This window comes from Triturus cristatus, chromosome 3_2 (genome assembly GCF_964204655.1).
Source record: "Triturus cristatus chromosome 3_2, aTriCri1.1, whole genome shotgun sequence".
NCBI classification, from domain to species: domain Eukaryota; kingdom Metazoa; phylum Chordata; class Amphibia; order Caudata; family Salamandridae; genus Triturus; species Triturus cristatus.
The window spans coordinates 113,768,056-113,785,457 of NC_140584.1; the positions used below are offsets into that span (position 1 = coordinate 113,768,056).

At 45.4% G+C, this 17,402-nt stretch overlaps 1 protein-coding gene across 1 annotated transcript in view; it reads left to right on the forward strand.

The window, feature by feature from the left end:
- The first annotated feature begins 12,999 nt into the window (after positions 1-12,999).
- LOC146856883 (interleukin-18-like) overlaps positions 13,000-17,402 on the forward strand; it is a 152,177-nt gene continuing 147,774 nt past the window's right edge. The window contains exon 1 of the mRNA XM_085647342.1: positions 13,000-13,156. Within this exon, the coding sequence (XP_085503468.1) occupies positions 13,143-13,156 (14 nt within the window). The 5' untranslated portion in view covers positions 13,000-13,142. The remainder of the gene's footprint in view (positions 13,157-17,402) is intronic.

The following is a 17,402-nucleotide window of genomic DNA, read 5'->3' on the forward strand; positions in this document are numbered from 1 at the left end:
ATTGAGCTGGAAAAATATCGATCCAGACTCACTTATGAATATGATTTTATGTAACTGTAGTGAATCCATCAATAAATGCACTGGGTATGGTCACATAGCCTCCGAGATAGTGGAGGGTTTCTTGATCTATCTAAATCTATAGGAAACTATTTATATGTACATTCCAATAGGAAACCTACTGTAAAGAATGGATGGTTTGATCACAGTTGTAGTAAAGCACACTCTAATCTTAAACTTGCCCTTCACAGTAGGCTGCCAAATAATGATAGAATAAAAGAAGCAAGAAGGGCATACCGAAATACCCTGAAAGCAAGAAAAAATAGTCTTAGGGAGGAGGCATGGAACAATCTTAGAACCGCATCCGAACTGAAAGATTCTTCAGCTTTCTGGAAAGCGGTTAATGCCCCGTTTTTAGCCGATATAGGGAGAGCAAGTATAGAGATAGCTGTAACTGGTAAGCAATGGGTGGACCATTATTCTAAACTATATTCTACTCCTTCCCCTGAATCAAGTATTAGCGACTTGGAGGGTGACAGGATAGAATTTCAGACTGCTAATCTCCACTCACAGCTTAAATTGGAACTGAAAGAGATTGAGGTGGCAATCAGTTCATGCAAGAGCGGCAAAGCCCCAGGGCCAGACGGCATTCCCATGGATCTTTTTGAATACAACATAGCCTTCTGGGGACCTATTTTAACCTATGTCATCAATGCCTGCATATCGTCGGGTCTCATTGCTACTTGGAGAGAATTGATCCTGGTCTCGATTTTTAAAAGGGGGATAGGCATAAACCTGCATGCTATCGTCCTATCTTGCTCTTGGACTCCACGGTCAAAATAATCGGGAGAGTAATCTTATCCAGAATACAGCTGTGGGCAGACGAGCATTCCATTATTAGCAACATTCAATATGGCTTCCGGCAGGGCCTGTGTACAATAGACCAGTGCCTAAATTTGGAATTAATTATTAACAAATATAGTAAAGCCAAAAGGGGTGCTCTTTAATTAGCCTTCGTGGACTTGTCCGCGGCTTTTGACTGTGTTATTCACAGCAAATTATGGTTGATTTTAGAGAAGTTAGGACTAGAATTACCTTTGATCTCCTTAATGCGTGAATTTTATATTGATGCGACTGCCAGGGTGCGCTTTGGAACAGAGGGAGAGTGCTCTGATCGTTTTACTGTGGGGAAAGGAGTGAGGCAGGGCTGTGTCCTGGCACCCCTCCTTTTTATTTTATATATTAACAACTTAAATTTGATTTTGCAAAAGGAGTGCAAGGACCTGCCGGGGATAGGGAATAGCCCTCTCCCCGTGTTAATGTATGCGGATGACACGGTGCTCATGGCTCGCACCCCGAACAGTCTCCAGAACGTTTTAAATAGTTTTGTAAATTTTATGTCTGATTTGGGACTCACAGTCAATTCATCAAAAACCTTTATTTTAAAATGTGACCAGGGGAGCAGCAGGAGCCGGTCTTTTTTTCTTGATGAAAACTGTCTAACCTGTACAAATACTTTCTCGTATTTGGGGGTCCTTTTTTACCGTACCGGTCTATGGACAAAGGCTGTAAACTCTCTAAGATTGTTGTTCCATAAGGCCTTAACAGCTTTGAGTAATTTTAGCAAAACATTAGGCAGACATCCCCCTGTTGAATTACTCCACATCTATAAAGCCAAGTGCGTACCAATTGCGACTTATGGAGCAGGTATCTGGGGTTACGTAGACGTAACCTCAATGCAAAAGTCTGAAAACAGATTTCTTAGAAATTTGCTCGCTCTTCCAGTAAGCACTTCGACTTTTAATTGTCATTCTGAGTTGGGATTACCATATATAGAAGATGTTATTGGTATTCAACCACTTCTCCTCTGGCATCACATTTGGACCACAGAACAGACTAGTTTAAATCGCCAAGTGATCAGAGATTGCTGTGCGTTAGATGGGGCTTCTCACATAGGTTGGCTTATGCACATTAATGATTTCTCATGAAAATTAGGCCATCCAGAATATTTTGACAAACCTAGCACTTTGCTTAAAGTAAATAGGAAAATATTAAAACTAAGTTGCCTGCACTATTTCGAAAATATCAGATTAAATAGGGAAATTCATAAAATCTCGGTCCGGGCACATCAAAATACGCTTACTACTTTCAAGAGACAGCCCTATTTAACATATGTACTTTCTGATTTTGACAGATTTTTACTGACACGGTTTAGGATGTCCATTGTGCATAGGTTACTTAGTTTTCCTACAACCAATGACTGGTCCAGACAACTGGATAATTGCCCCTGCGACGATATGTCTGTAAAATCTACCATGCATGTTTTATTTTTCTGCAAATTTTATAGTTATCAGAGGAAACGGTGGATAGTCCCAGTGCTTAGAACATTAGGGATGAAACAGTGCCGTCCAGCCTTTTTAATTATGCAATCTTTGGGGGAAAAGGTTATAACTTTATCGGTCTCATCGTTTTTAAAGGCTGTTTTTAAATGTAGGAAGACTATTACTATGTAAGAAACTGTACTGTACAAACCTATTCAGATCTTTGGGGCCAATTCTCCTTACCTTTTTAGATGTTTATGCTTTTTATCTTCGATTGTAAATAATTGAATTTGTGCTTTTATGATTATTTTTTAATCTAACAAAGCTTTGTTGATTGATTGATTGAGTTAAAGATGACACAAGCCTGTTTTTATAAAGATTAAGGCTCACAGTTGTCTGCTTTTACTGATTTTGATGTACAAATAAAGACTAAATGAATCTTTGTTGGGGTCTGTATTTTGTTTTCATCCCAGACAAAAAGAGGTTATATTTCTTCATCTTAGTCTGCCACCATGCTGTCAGGCTTGGGCGCCAGTCCAAGTGTGTACTGACTGCCCATTGTTACCTAGCTATCACCCAGCACCTTTCAACACAGAATTCAACATGCACACAAGCTGAGTCGTACTGGCTTAAGACCGGGGCAGTGCCTGAAGGGCTGGTCTGACAGGTCAGTGTATGGCCCAGTCTTTTGGCTGTTTGTGGCCTGCTTTATGGTCTTCCTGGTCGGTTTTACTGTTGATTTTCCTGGTACTAGCTTAAACATTACCTTGTTCTTCAAAACTGCCCTGATATGCAGTTGTGGACTACTGTTCTATCTGATTTTGGGGACGGGTCTTTTACGCTCATACTGTCACTATGGACCTATGTTGTTTATCCACCTGGTTGTATAACAGCTTGTGCTGGAGAAGCTTAAACTGTGAATGTCAGGCTGGCCATCGCAAGATGGCTGGGCAAAGAGACATGAGCAGTTTAAACTTGTGTAACCCTCCCTGCTCACAGTCTGCTGCACTTCAGAAATGGCCTCACCCTGCAATGCCCCTAACACTCAGCTCCGGCGGCTGGCAGTGTGGTAAATAAAATGCCCATAAAGTCACTTTATTGCCATTTTATGTTTCCCCTTTGCTGTGCCCACAGCAAGGGGGTGGCGCTCCTTTTCCCAATGGAGCAGCTGCCGCTGCACAACAACAGCCCAATGGGTGAATAGAGGTGGCTGAAAGCCCTTTTAAGTAAGTATATTATACATATTATTTTAGTAAATTCAAAAGGTCTTGGCAAACGCCAGAACTAACAATGGGTACTTGGTGTATGTGACGCATCAGGTGAGAACTGGTATCTGGCACAGATGACTTCCTTGGTCATACCGAAGATGTTATCATTTGCCTATAAATCCTTCTCCTTCTCCTCATCCTCCTCATCCACGAGGGTGGAGATCTCCATATGGTAAAGTAAAAGAAACTGTTCCTTATACTTTACCAGACAGAGATATCCACCACGACTGCGAAGTCTCCCTGTGGTAATGTACAGAAACAGGGACAAAGTTTTCCTAACTCTGATACAAATAGGAAAAAACTTTGTTGTGTTAGACATTAATGTAATTAAAATGTGTGTCTGTTATTTTATATTTAGAATGAAGGAAAATAAATTACAGCCCTATTAACTCAAGTTTGAATTAATATGTACTTGTATTAAATATATGAAATTAAATAGAAATTATTTTGCTAAAGTTTAAATTAAAAGTTTAAAAGTAAATTCCAACCTTAAGTAAACAATACGTTTTTATTAGGCATTAATAAATATTAAAAGTGATTTATGGAAATGTTTTAAAATACTTTTAATATATTTCATTAAAATTTAAGATGACTTAATTTTGAAATGCAAAAACGCTTGTTAAAAAAATGTATAATTAAAAAATGCATTTGTTTTATTTTCAGCTATTTCTTTTTTATGAAATCAAATGTTAGATTGCACGGCATTTATTCATGCCAGTTCAAAGATACATGTTTCTTATGCGGTGAAACCATGCTGGTTTCATATAACCCCACACAAAGATAACATGAATAGTATCTTGCTCTGGCAGTGGACAGTATGGACACCTTTGATTTTATGGCTATGCCACTTTTCCAAAATCAGTGACAGATGAGGAATAGCCTGCTTAGCTGACATACTTGAGGTCCGCCCGTCTGTAAGTAAGGCAGACAGGCCTTCAGTTTGGCTTCAGTTCTCTGTCAAACTCTAAATCAGCCCTAAGTCTTTGCCAGTCCAGTCCATAACCCCTGCAGAGAAAATGCAGGCCTACAGACACCAGAATCCAGTGATTCCTCTCCTCAGTCTTCTTGGTGTCCACAGATAACAGGGATGTGCTGCACCTTGCTCTTTATGGACACTCATTCTTTCTCCCTGGTTGGCAAACTCATTCCCTCTCACAGCAGGCAGACAGGCAGGCTTCTAGGCACTACATGTAAGGTATTCAGCCCTTCCAGGTAGAAGTCTGATTCAGTTAATGTCCCCTGAATCATGAGAAGCTGGTTGTCAGGCAGGCACCAGCTCCGGTTGAATAGAATTCCGCTGAGTGCTCTGTCGGGTACTCTCTATCTTGTCCATGGAGACATGAAACTGGAAGGACAAGTGGAGAAGCGTGGTCCCATTTTTATATAGCAAAATCAAACAGGATATCAGTATTCACTGTATGCATCTTCAGAACAGCTTCGGGGGTTTCTCTATCCATGGGTACTTACCAGGCTGTTCTCCAGACACAGTCTTTGTGTAGAGAGATGCAAGGCCGAACTGGCTATACCGGACATCAGGCATTTCCCCGGGAGGCTTGATGGGTGGGTTTAGTTACTAGGGGGGCAATTTTGCAGTGCTGCACTCTCGGCCCCCAGTAACAAAATCAACAGATCAATCAGCATTACCAACTCAGCACTCACTTTCGTTTCCTGCCTCCCTGTGTTTTTAAAGCAGTGACTGCAGAGGTCTTTGTATATCTGTCAAGATATCTTTGAAGATTATTGTTTCTGCTGGAGTGAGCTGGAGGTTTGTCTAGTGGCAATTTTAACTTATCTATAAGGTAGCACAGAGGATTAATATGCCTACTGCAAAGAATGTGTGGCACACAGATCACATAAATGTATTGTATGTGCAAAGATCTGTGGGTTACTCCTTTTGTCACAAAAGATCCTTTTCTTACTGTGCAGTTCATATGTTACAATAGTAATCTAGCACAGTGAGCTATGAACTTCCATCAAAGAGCTGCAGGCAAACTGCATGTAACAGGTTAGAAAGTTATGTTTTTTCAGTCTTTCATTATCCTAATGTTGCTAAAAAGAGTGTGTTTGGGTAGAAACAAATTCTTATTAGTAAATGTAACCCTAACCACTGTGTTACGTTTTGAATCCTGATTTTATGCTTCTCCAGCCCAAGCACTCTTGCTACACCTAGTAGTGACTTTGGTCTTATGTAACATTTTCTAAACACTGACTTACACATATATTATTGATTGTCTCTATGTGTGTTTGATGTAAAGTGCTCCGACACTATAATCTACTATGAGAAGTGCTAAAAAGCAAATGAAATACATGAGAGAGGGGCTAGGGAGAGAGGAGAGGCACTGTTGGAGGGTGATAGTGAAGGAACCATTGAAGGGCCCCAATAAAGATTGTCATGTCCTAGTGCACTGTATGCCCTTCATTTACTATGCTTTAAAAGCTAATACAGTTGAATATATATTGAAAATGTGTTGTAGAATGCACCATTTTTGCAATTTTTCCCAAATGTTCTTTGGGGGGGAAAGCCCAATAAAATTAGAACACCACAAGCCCCCAAACCCTGCCTGTAGTGGTCGGGGTTACTCACTACTAAACCTATGGGGGCTGGTCTGCCAAAATGTGCCAGGGATGCTTTGGGTTTCCAGTCCGGCCCTGGAGGGATGCTTCTCACAGAAGGGTTATCGCTAGCCTGGAGCACCTAAAACAGAGGCACAAAGAGGTGTCAGGTTACTTCACCTCACTGTCACCAACCAACTGAAAGTGTAATCAGGGAAAGTCAAAAGGTTTCCTTAACCTTCCATAACAAGGCAGTCCCAGCCCAAACCCCTACCATATACTCAATGACAATGTTTAGGAAGACTAACTAGCAGTTCGTTGCCAAGGAAAATGCCTAATCAAATAAAAAAAAAAGAACAGATGATGGACAGAATGTTATTCAAATCAAACATTAACCCCCAGTCACAGATCTTGGTTAAATCCATTGTTTTTTTGGCCGCCATGACATTCCAGTTTGGAACCAGCCATATTCAAATCAGGCTTGACTCTGTTTCGCATTTAAACAGTCCAGCCTGTACTGTCAAGCCCGGTAGTCCCTGGACCAGAAACAAGCATCATGGGATCGGTTTTGGGGTATCAGCCCTCATCCGCCAGGCTAGTTTGAATCCGAGGACATACCAAGCACGGGACTCACGTCTGGGCATACCCTTACCACGTAGGGCGACAAAAAGAACAAATGATAGATGAAATCAAATTTGCAAAGCAGCCCTGACCCCAAATTCAGGGTGTGCAGAATTCTTGTAATTTGATTTCTTTTAAATATGTTACATTTCTGGAAACTTATGTGTAATTGCACGAAATGAAAATCTTGTTTTGCTTTATATTTTAGCATGCAATGCATCCTCACATCCATATTGGATTTGAACATGTACTTTGTGCTATAAAATTGCACAAAAAACACAAGTGCTATGAACAACTGTCCTTTGCCTCCTGGCTGTTGTGTTGCTGTGTTCCTGTGCTCCAGAGTCATCATTGCGCAGCGTGGTGGAATTTTGAAGAATAAATGTAATGGGAAATTAAACAGGCATAATGTAAATTTTACCTGAGCCTCCTCCACACCCCTCATTTCATTGGCTAGGTTCCCCATCTCAAAGCTCAGGAATGTCAGCAATATACTTCCACTGTATGGGAAACAACCTCACCTCCATCTTGGACAGAAGCCAGGCTGGGGGTATCTAAAATGGAGCCCACATGCCTCTATTACTTTGGCTCACACACACACACAGTAAGCATTTACAACGCAGGCTAGATACACAACCATACATAGAAACACCTTTGGATGGCAGCACTAGGAGTTGGGTAAGAACAGAAAAGTAGAACTTAACATGAGTGACCCACTGTGCCTCTAGTCCAGTGACAGGCTTAAAAATGTCTGGTCACAACTATAGACTTGCAAAACATGTTACACTACCATCACGGTCAAAGTAGTAAACCCACAAATGGAACAGTAGTTCAGTGTCTACCAATGAAGGGAGCTTGTCACAGGACAAGTCCACAACCTTACTCATATCAATGGACATGCCTAGGTGTCTGTCAACAAGCTGGATTAGTGTGACGCTTGGGGGAGAAATCAGAAGCCAGGCTACCGCCAAACTTTCAGCTGTCACTGCCAGTCAGAAGCGCATGCTCTCAGGCCACTCAGGGATGAGAGCTGTGGGACCTGCACTAGCAACAGGAAGCACTCTCTGACCATGGCACCTCTGGACATATTATGGCCAGGGAATTTCCTCTTCTTATGGCTCCATTAGAGGAAAACTTCAATCTGGGGACTGAGAAGTTGTGGGGTCCTAATAATCTACCACCCAAACAAATGAAGAGCCCACCCCAACAAGGTGGGTTTCCAAGCCAGAGACAAGTAGGTAGCGTTTTAGGAGTGCAATTAGGTACTAGAGTTGTCACTAGGTGCCCGTTCACTAAGCTCCACAGGCTGTGGTGGTGACATTCACAAGTACAAGTGGGATTAAGACCATTGTGTCTGCAGTCAAGACAGGAGCTCCATCACATCCAACTTTCCCCCACGCCACTGCAGCCAGGACAATATGACTGTTGGGATTGCAATGTCTTCTTTGAGTGTAGATCGCTTAGTGTGAGTGGCCAACAGAGGCATAGACCCAGAGGTAGGTTTCATGCTTAGGTGAGACTCGGCTAGTAACACACAAGCAGGATGGGACAGCAGGCAGATCAATAAAGCCCTGGGCAGTCCACTAGGTCCCCTATGCCATTCTCAGTGCTCTTTTGGAGTTGTTCGTTCCTTTCTGCACAGCTCCTTCTCTTCCTCAGGCTGTTGGACACTTTTCTAGGTGACTTTTTGCTGTAGAGATACCTTCAATACCCTTCTCTCTTCAGTGATAGCACCTTCAAATTAAGCAGCCTGCTAAGCTTTTGTAGTAGGATTGCTACAGGACTTTTAGGTCTGTTCCTGACTTGGGGGGTGGGGTGCTGCTAGAAGCCATAAACACTACTCCCGGGACACAGAAATCTCCAGTCTACTGCTGTGGACTGCCTGGTACAATTCAGTGAGAAATCTACAGAACACTGATCTGGGGTGCCATTCTCTATTTATATTGAGCTAGCAGACTAAAATGTAGATCTCAAAAATGTTGTGACTTGAAGCTATCAACCACTTGCCATTATTCTGCAGATTTGGCAGGCTGGAGGATGGGACTGGATCCTCCCCGACAGGCACCTGTGAGACAATAGCACTAAAGGAGCTGGGCATTCTTCATCCGGCTAATACACCCAGACAATCTGTGCATCCCTTTGGAGAGGAATGAAGCAGGAAGGGGACAAACACTGTCCTTACATTTCAAAGGGGCTTCTGCCTCCGCCCGTGAATGTTCTGGTGGCTAACTATGCTCTACATCCTGTCTGGCAGGCTCTCTCCACCCTCTATTTTGTAAATCAATCATACAAAGGAGATCTAAAATGGATTCCTGTTTCATTGCAGACACAAAAAACCTATGCTCTCCACACTCACTTTGCCATACAACCACAGGTCAAACATATATTTGTCAATTATGCTTCACCTATAAGAAGAGGAGGTTCTGGGTGAAAGGGACTGACAGAACTCTTGTTAACAGAGTAAGTGAGCAGACCCCGCTCCTAAAGCAGATAACAGGAAAAATGCATTTTCCTTCATCTATAATCCCATCCAGCCTGAGGCACCAATATTTCTCAATCTGGCAGGAGGACAGCAGAGGCCATCTCATCCATGCATGATTCTCGGGTATGTGGAGATGAATATTTACAAGAAAGGTAAAGAAAATGTCATGGCAACTAAGGGCAGAGTGAACACATCAGAGCCATGATGAAGGCATAACTGTCTCAACGCCTACTAAGATTTTAACTTTCCATGTGATATGTTTTACTAGATTGGTTTAGTTGAATTTTAAAAAGTTGGTTACATTTTGTTTCAATCTAATGAAATTCTTACAAGCAAATTGTTAGAAATGGGATCTCTAGTTGGCTAAGTCTTGCGCCAAAGCCAGGCAGAGACCACCACTATAGTCAGGGCAAGGGAGTTACAAGCCGACGATAACCCCTGCTTACCCCCTTGGTAGCTTGGCACGAGCAGACAGGCTTATCCCGGAGGCAATGTGTAAAGCGTTTGCGCAACACACACACAGCAGCAGCAACACACTAGGTGCACCACAAAAGGAACTCCACACAAGGTTATATCAAAAATAGCCTTTGTATTATCATAAAACACATTAGATGGTAATCACACAATATACACTGTGCCAACTGGCACTAGGCAGTATTTACAGGGGATTATATACACATGACAGGGCCACATGGACCACTGTCAGATTCATCACTTAGTAGAAATAGTAAAAGTAAGATTTATCATAAATGTAGACCACAGCCAGTAATTGTAGCACAACTAGTAAGTATAGCACACCCAGTAACTACTGGCACAATAATGACTTCAGCATTATCACATTAGGCATAACACATATTAGGATCACCATTATGCACCAACCTCAACCGTACACTATGTAAGCATCATGAGGCATAAAACAGATTAGGCGGAAGCATTGCGCAAAAGGCATAGCAGTCAAAAATACATTAGGCAGTACCCAGCATAACACAGCATGCCCCAAGCGGGGGCCCCACACCTGGAACTGGCCCCAGGCCAACTGGCCTCTCTCAGGGGCTCCAACGCCCTATGTCCAACATTGTCAGGGCGTAAGCTGCCAAGGCAGCACAAGCAAAAGTACGCTAAGAACTGGCCTGACCGTGGCAGCTGCCCACTACTTGCTGGGCAGCTGTGCAGGCAAAAATGTGGGCACCGGCACTCCTGCGCCCTTAGTCTCCACTGGGACGTGGAAAAACAACTGTGCCCCCACAGGAAATATGGCGCTGGCACCACGGTGCCACCTGAGCCCCGCTCCGAGACTCTTTCGAATAAAAGTGCCCCCTATGGTGCAGCTGCCCGCTATGGCGGTGCAGCTGTGAGGAATGTAGACGGTACTGGCCTGTGAGCTCCCACGCCAGGACTCTCACCTGAATTGCCCCACCACAAATGAGCCCAGGCACCACTGTGCCTTACGGAGCCCCCACTGGGGCTCCTAGATGTCGAGTGCCACAATGTTGAAGCGGTCCTCTGCCCTGCGGGGGCCGCTCAAGGAGAACCGGTACCAGCCCTGGGAGGTAACGTCCCACTCACCTGGGACTCCCTCGCGGTCTCCACTCCTCCAGGCGGCTCCAGCGCTGCCGGTCTCCTTTGCTCTGCCCCGCTCACCGGCAGTACTGGGACTCCTCTTGCTGGTGGCGGGCAGCTGACATGGAGCATGCAACGCTCTGACTTTTCTGGGGCTGTGGGGCTCTCTCCTGACTCACGAGAGCCCTGCTCAGGCCTCCACCACTTCCGGGTCGCCTCCGCCTTCTTTTTGGGCACCGGAGCGCGGGGTAGGCTCCCGTCCGCTTCCTCTCTTCTTGTGTCGTGAGGCCCCGCCTTCGTCCCAACAAAGGGCGCCTGACTTCCTATTTCGCGCTCCACGGCACCCGGGTCACGGCGGTAATTATTCTTTGCGGGCAGTGAGGAGTGGACTCCCGCTAGAAGGTACCGATGTGGGGTGGGCTCCCGCTCAGGTTTTTTTTAGCACAAATTGGCAGCAAAATAACACGGGGTGGGCTCTCGCTTGATGAATGGCAATTGCGGGGGAATCCTTATGTCGGGATTCCCTCGGTAGATGAGGCAGCTCAGCGCTGCGGAGCCCACGCGCTCCCTGGGTAAGAAAAGCGCTTTGCAGTAAAAAATGAAGTGCTTTCAAGGCGATAGGATTGAAAGTCTCACAAAGTCCTGTAGAGGGAAGGGGGCAAAGGCTGGGCCCAGGCAGGCAAGCTCACAGGGCCCTCCAGCAGGGAGACAGTCCCTTGTGGCGGTTCCTCCTGGAGCCCGGCAGCAGCAGGCCCCCCCCTCAAGTCAAAAGAACAGCACAACAGAACACAACCTTTTCATTGGGTCACAGCCCCTTCTTTTATACACCCTTTTCCTCTGTCTGTAGGCACAGGGCTGGGGGAAAAACCAGATGCAACTGGTTTGGGGGAGCTTTGGAGCACTTTGTTTTGCTCAGCTCCTCTCTCCTTTGTCAGGTGGGGGCTCAGGGATCAGACGCACCACAGGGGGTGGAGCCAGCATTGTGGAGGGAAGGGACAGCCCTATTCAGGTCCCAGGTGCAATTCCTCCCTCCCATCTAGATGCAGATCTCTCTCTTCACCACTGGGCTGACTCACCCTGGCTCCTGAAGCCACCCACACCATCCAGCACCTGTCAATCACAAGCCAGACATGCAATTCACATCAGGCAGGCAGACACATGGCACACAGAAATGGCAACTTCTAAAAGTGGCATTTCTAAAATAACCACAATAAATCTGCGCACACCATTGCGCAGCATTTATTAATACCATTTCACACATACCAGACTTGACCACGCTGCGCTACAGAGGCGCAACTAGAGCCAAATTTCGGGGGGGGCTGAGCAAAAATTTCGGGGGGGGCTGAACTTTAAGCAATAGGCAGAGTGGAGCTGCAGGGGCTCTTAGAAGGGGTGAAACAACAGCGAGGCCTCATTAACATGCAAATGGTCTTTTAAAGACCTGTGAAGTGCTCGGGTGCGGCTGCTTTTTTGCCCGGGAAGGTGTCTCATCCCGGGCTGCCACACACAACGGGGGGGGCTGAAGCCCTGTGAGTCCAATGGGTGTTGCGCGCCTGCTGCGCTTCCTTACAACAGGAATTACCACTGACACACTCATTCCCAATGCATTCCTATGGGAGGACAGGTCAATCTCACTAAATGTACCACAGAGCGCACGCACTTTACACTGGGCCACAGTGCTAAAGTGCGCAGGGACCTAAAATCACTACCACTATGTCAGAGCTTAAGGCAAAAAGTTCAGGGGTGAACCTGCCAAAAGGGCGAAGTCCAACACCCATTAGAAACACTACCAATGCATCCCGTTGAATTTAGTTAGTTGCTCTTGCAGTTAAAATGTTTCATATCTGGTGTCAATCTGTATTAACCCTCGGTTTGATGGCACCTTTTGACTGTCCAGGTGGTAATCTCAGCAGTGACAATGTTGCCGCGATCCTAAGAATTGAAAAAAGTCAATATTAACTGTGGGTGGCAGATCACATTTTATATTCGCCTAAACCTTTGAAGGTCCCACTTGATTAAATACATCAAAAATCCTGTTCAGCCAACTCAGAGACAATCCTTGCGGTTTGCTTGTTTCTCACACAGACAGGAGGCAGCGTGTCCCCTTGCGAAGACATGACTCATCCGCGCTCTCGTCCAGCCTTCCTGTTGCGCAACCTGTTGATTACTGGCATTGCCGGGCTGTGTAGAACGTGAGGCGCCCACAAAAGACGGACTCTTTTCCCACGGGTTGGCCACTTGTTTATCAAAGAAAATAGAGACCGCGCTCTTTAGCTCATCTTTAGATCAGCCACATTCAGCGGTGTTGAAATCCGCAATGGGGTCGGCACGCGCAGCTTCATGTTTCATCTGAGGTATGCTGGGCACTGTGACTATAAAAGAGGCTTCTTTCTTCCTACGGCACTCGCCATGATGCATGCCTCTCGGTAATTCTATTGGATGTGTTGTGGATTATGCAGCCTCTCATTAGGAAGTTTGCCTTGCAGTCTTTCTAGAAGCAGGTGTGCCCATCTATGAATGTGATATTGGTAGCAGGTACTCCCAGGTAGCAGATACAGGCGTGTTGTAGCAGGCAGCAGACACAGCCGTACTGAAACCAGGCAGCAGAAACAGGCGTACTGAAAGAAGGTGCAAAAACAGGTGTGCTGGAAGCAGGCAATACCACAGGCGTGCTGGAAGAAGGCTGCAGAAAAAGGTGTGGTTGAAGCAGGCAACATAAACAGGCGTGCACCGCTCACCCTCTACATTATTTTTCATCCACGCAGACGATATTATTGTAAGTAGAACCACATTCTATCGTGTTACTATTTATGAAGCTCTGACCAGAAGCGTGAATAAATTGTATTGCATTGTCAGACTGTTACTTTTCTGTGTTCATTGTTTGCAGAATTTCCTTAATACAACTTTCTCCGTTCAGAAGACATGTTGGGGTAGATCTGGTAAAGAATAGAATGGGCCCCCTGCATGGAGCAACATAACGCAACATTTAGCACCTTTTTTTCTACAGATTAAAAACTACGCTGCGCCACGTGAGTGGCTGAGTGCCTGCTCAAACATTTATAAAGCTATCCCATATGCCGCATATTGTCGGCTGCGAGACCGGAGACCTTGTCCCAACTTTTTACCACGAGCTATATACAGGCCCAGCTCCAGGAATTTTTATTTGGGTGGGCCACTGCGGGCTCGATTTGTCGCATATATGTCTGGGCAGGCCTGCTTCAGGGCCCTCCTTTATCTCTTCTGAGTCTTACAAGACCCAGTAAAACGCACTCTTTTCAAAATCTCTTTCTCAATATTATCACTCTCAAAAAGTGTTTTTTCCATGTAATTTTCCTTTGATGGGAAGAGGAGGTTTCTGAGGTGGGAGTATCAGGCAAGTGACACTTCTCGGGCTCCCTCTGTGCGAGCCTTCAGGGAGTATCCCTCTTCATTACTACTGCCACCTGACCCCAGACTCTGCAACTCACTCCCTTACAGGCTTTGATTATCCACTACTCCTCTCCAGTGCACCTTATCTCACAGCTGACCTTGGGCCCCAGCCCCATATCAGGCACCATCGGGCTCCACTTTCCTTTTTCCCGTTAAAAACATTAGTAAAATCACCTTCAAACTTAAAACATTGAATATAGCAGTAAATATAATTAGCACGCACTTTAAAGTATGTTCCACAGTAGCCCTTATGACCCGACTGCTAATTAAATATACAAAAACAGAAAGGCCATGACAGGGCCGGCTTTAGCGCTGATGCGAAAGTCTTTTTCGGCGCCGCACCAATAACCTCTTTCTCTGTAAATACCTTTACTACCACCTTCCAACAGTGCCCCTCATCCCTCCATGGCCCCCCTATTGACCTCCTCCTCAGATTCCCTCACTGCCTCACGCCACAAGTGCCCCTCATCTCCCCATAGCCCCTCCCCCTCATGACCTCCTCCTCGGATTCCCTCACTGCCACCATCCACCAGTGCCCCTTATCTCTCTGAAGCCCCTCCCCCTCATTACTTCCTCCTCAGACTCCTTCACTACCACCCTCCACCAGTGCCCCTCATCTCTCCCTAGCTCCCCCTCCACCCCATGACCTCTTCCTCGGATTCCCTCACTGTCACCCAGGGCACAAGTCCTAAAAAAAGAAGTGGGGGGACGCTGACGTCATGATAGGAAGTGACGTCACGAAAGGTGTCTTGCACCATCAGACTCATTGCCTCCCCTCGCTCACCCCTTAGATGCCATTGCATCAGAGAAGCCAGCGCGTGAGCAGCATTCTGAATGAGCTCCGATCTCGTCCCAGAGAGGCCAAAGAGTGAATGTGTGGCTCCATTTGCTCCAGTTATCGAGCTCCCGGTAAAATAAGTGGGGGGACGCAGTCCACCCGCGTGGTACCCCGACTCGAGCCCTGCTGTCACCCTCCACCAGTGCCCCTCATTGCTCCACAGCCCCTCTTACTACCTCCTCCTCAGATTCCCTCACTGCCACCCTCCACCAGTGCCCCTCATCGCTCCGTAGCCCCTCTCTCATATGCATTTAATTTGTTGTATAGCGCTACTCATATCAGTGTAGTGTGTGTCAGTACTTTACACCACGCACACTTTATACAGAGACAATGAATCATACAAGTATGTAAATCAGTCTACAGGGAATGTCATATAAGCCAATGAAGATTACAAGGTGTATGAATCACATGTCATCCATACTGGTGGGCAGTAAATTTTGAGAGGGTTTGGTCTGGGGAAACACAACCTTAGGATTTAAAGAGTATTCCATGAGGTCAGCTTTACCGATAAAAATGTATATCTGCCCGAACATACTCATTTTAGCAACTTTAGAATGATGAAAGACTGAGGAAGTTCTAACTACATCACAAAACAAAAAAAAGCGAAGTTCTAACTATAACCATTCATGTTTGTATGCAGCTCTTTGGTGACAGTTCATTGGTCACTGTCCTATGTTAAGATTGTACCTTCTGAACTGCAAGTAACACAAGGATCTCTGTGACAAAGGCAGTAACCCACTGAGCTTCCACATAAAATACACTTCATCTGCATTTAAAAGCTACCAACAGACAAATGATTGCTCTCCAGCAGGATCATTAATCACCAGCGTTATCTGGGCATCTTTTATTGTCTTATTGTTGTCCTGCATCGGCCATGATAATGATAAAAACAGTTTAAATGAAGCGCACACGAAGTATGTGTCCTGCTGGGCCCGTGCAGATTTTTAAAAGAAAAATAAATAGTAACACATTCTCTTACCTACTACTCCATTAGTCAAACTTTGTGTCACAGCCTGATGTGATAAGCAGCTGCAGGGGTCAGGAAAGGTGAATAGGAATAAACAAACTTCTTCTCTCCTGCGCTGCATAGAAAAAGAAATATCCACGCAGCAGGACAGTAGGCAAAGGTTACCCTTGTCAAGGAAAGGATTTGTCGCCTTTCGCCATGTGGAGATGAAGGGGTGAAAAATAAACAAAGCCTCGTTAACATGTAAATGGTCTTTTAAAGACCTGTGAAGTACTCGTGTGCGGCTGCGATAATCTCAAAAACTGTCTGTGTGTGTGCGCCCGGGAAGCTGTCTCAGCCCGGGTGCGCACACACACAGACAGCCCTTTGAGCCCAATGCCGTTGTGCGCCTGCCTTCAAGCCCTCACTGTGAGGGCCAAGGCTTCTGTTTGGGTGGGCCATTTGGGTGGGCCTGGCCCACCCGGCCCACCCGCTAGAACAGGGCCTGGCTATATACCAATACCTGCCTAGGCTCAACTTGAGATCAATACGAGCTGAGCTTTCGTGTGGCTCCTGCCTGCCGCCCATACCCAAACCTCATGCACGAAGATTTACAGACAAAGCATAAACTTTTGATTTTAAACAGGAGACAGGAACAGGTACCATGTTGTGGCTCAGCTGCAGAAAGTAAACCAGAACACTGGGGTTCAATATAGCTTCTCCGCTTGACAAAATTGTTTGGGCAGATTTACAAGAAAGTGCCGTAGAGCGGCAACGCAAGCCCTCTGGCTGCGCCTCGCTGCTGCACTTTCAAAGCACAGGAATGCGACATATTTACAATAATATGTCGCATTCCTTTGCTCTCCCCTGCGCTCGCGCACAAACAGCTGCCATGCGCCGGCACAGGCACCCTTGCACCAGGTGCAAGGGTGCCTGTGTCATGGGGAGAATGTTTTTGTGCAGGAAGGGGCACCTTCCTGGCCAAAAACAATATCTACACACATTTTCTTCTTTCAATGCATGCTGTAGAATGCAGGGTGGCTTTTCCTGTTCTTGTAAATATGGGGCAGTGAAATGCTGCGCCGGTGTATCACGAAAAGGGACGCTCTGGTGTGCAAAGGGCTTGTAAATCTGCCCCTTTGATCTTAGGCAATTATTTTATTTCAAGTTTGCTTCCTTTTTCTTCATTATCACATGTGGTAACACCTTGCAAATATGTGAGTTCAGTATGTGTGCTACACAAAAATCTCTCTCTTGTGTCTGATTTAATGGACATCGCTCTTAGTTCACTAATGGCATTGTCATCAAGACTGGGAAAGCATGCATGTTTCTAGATTTATTTTTAAAACTATCAATTTTACTATATGCCTCTCAAACTAGTGATATA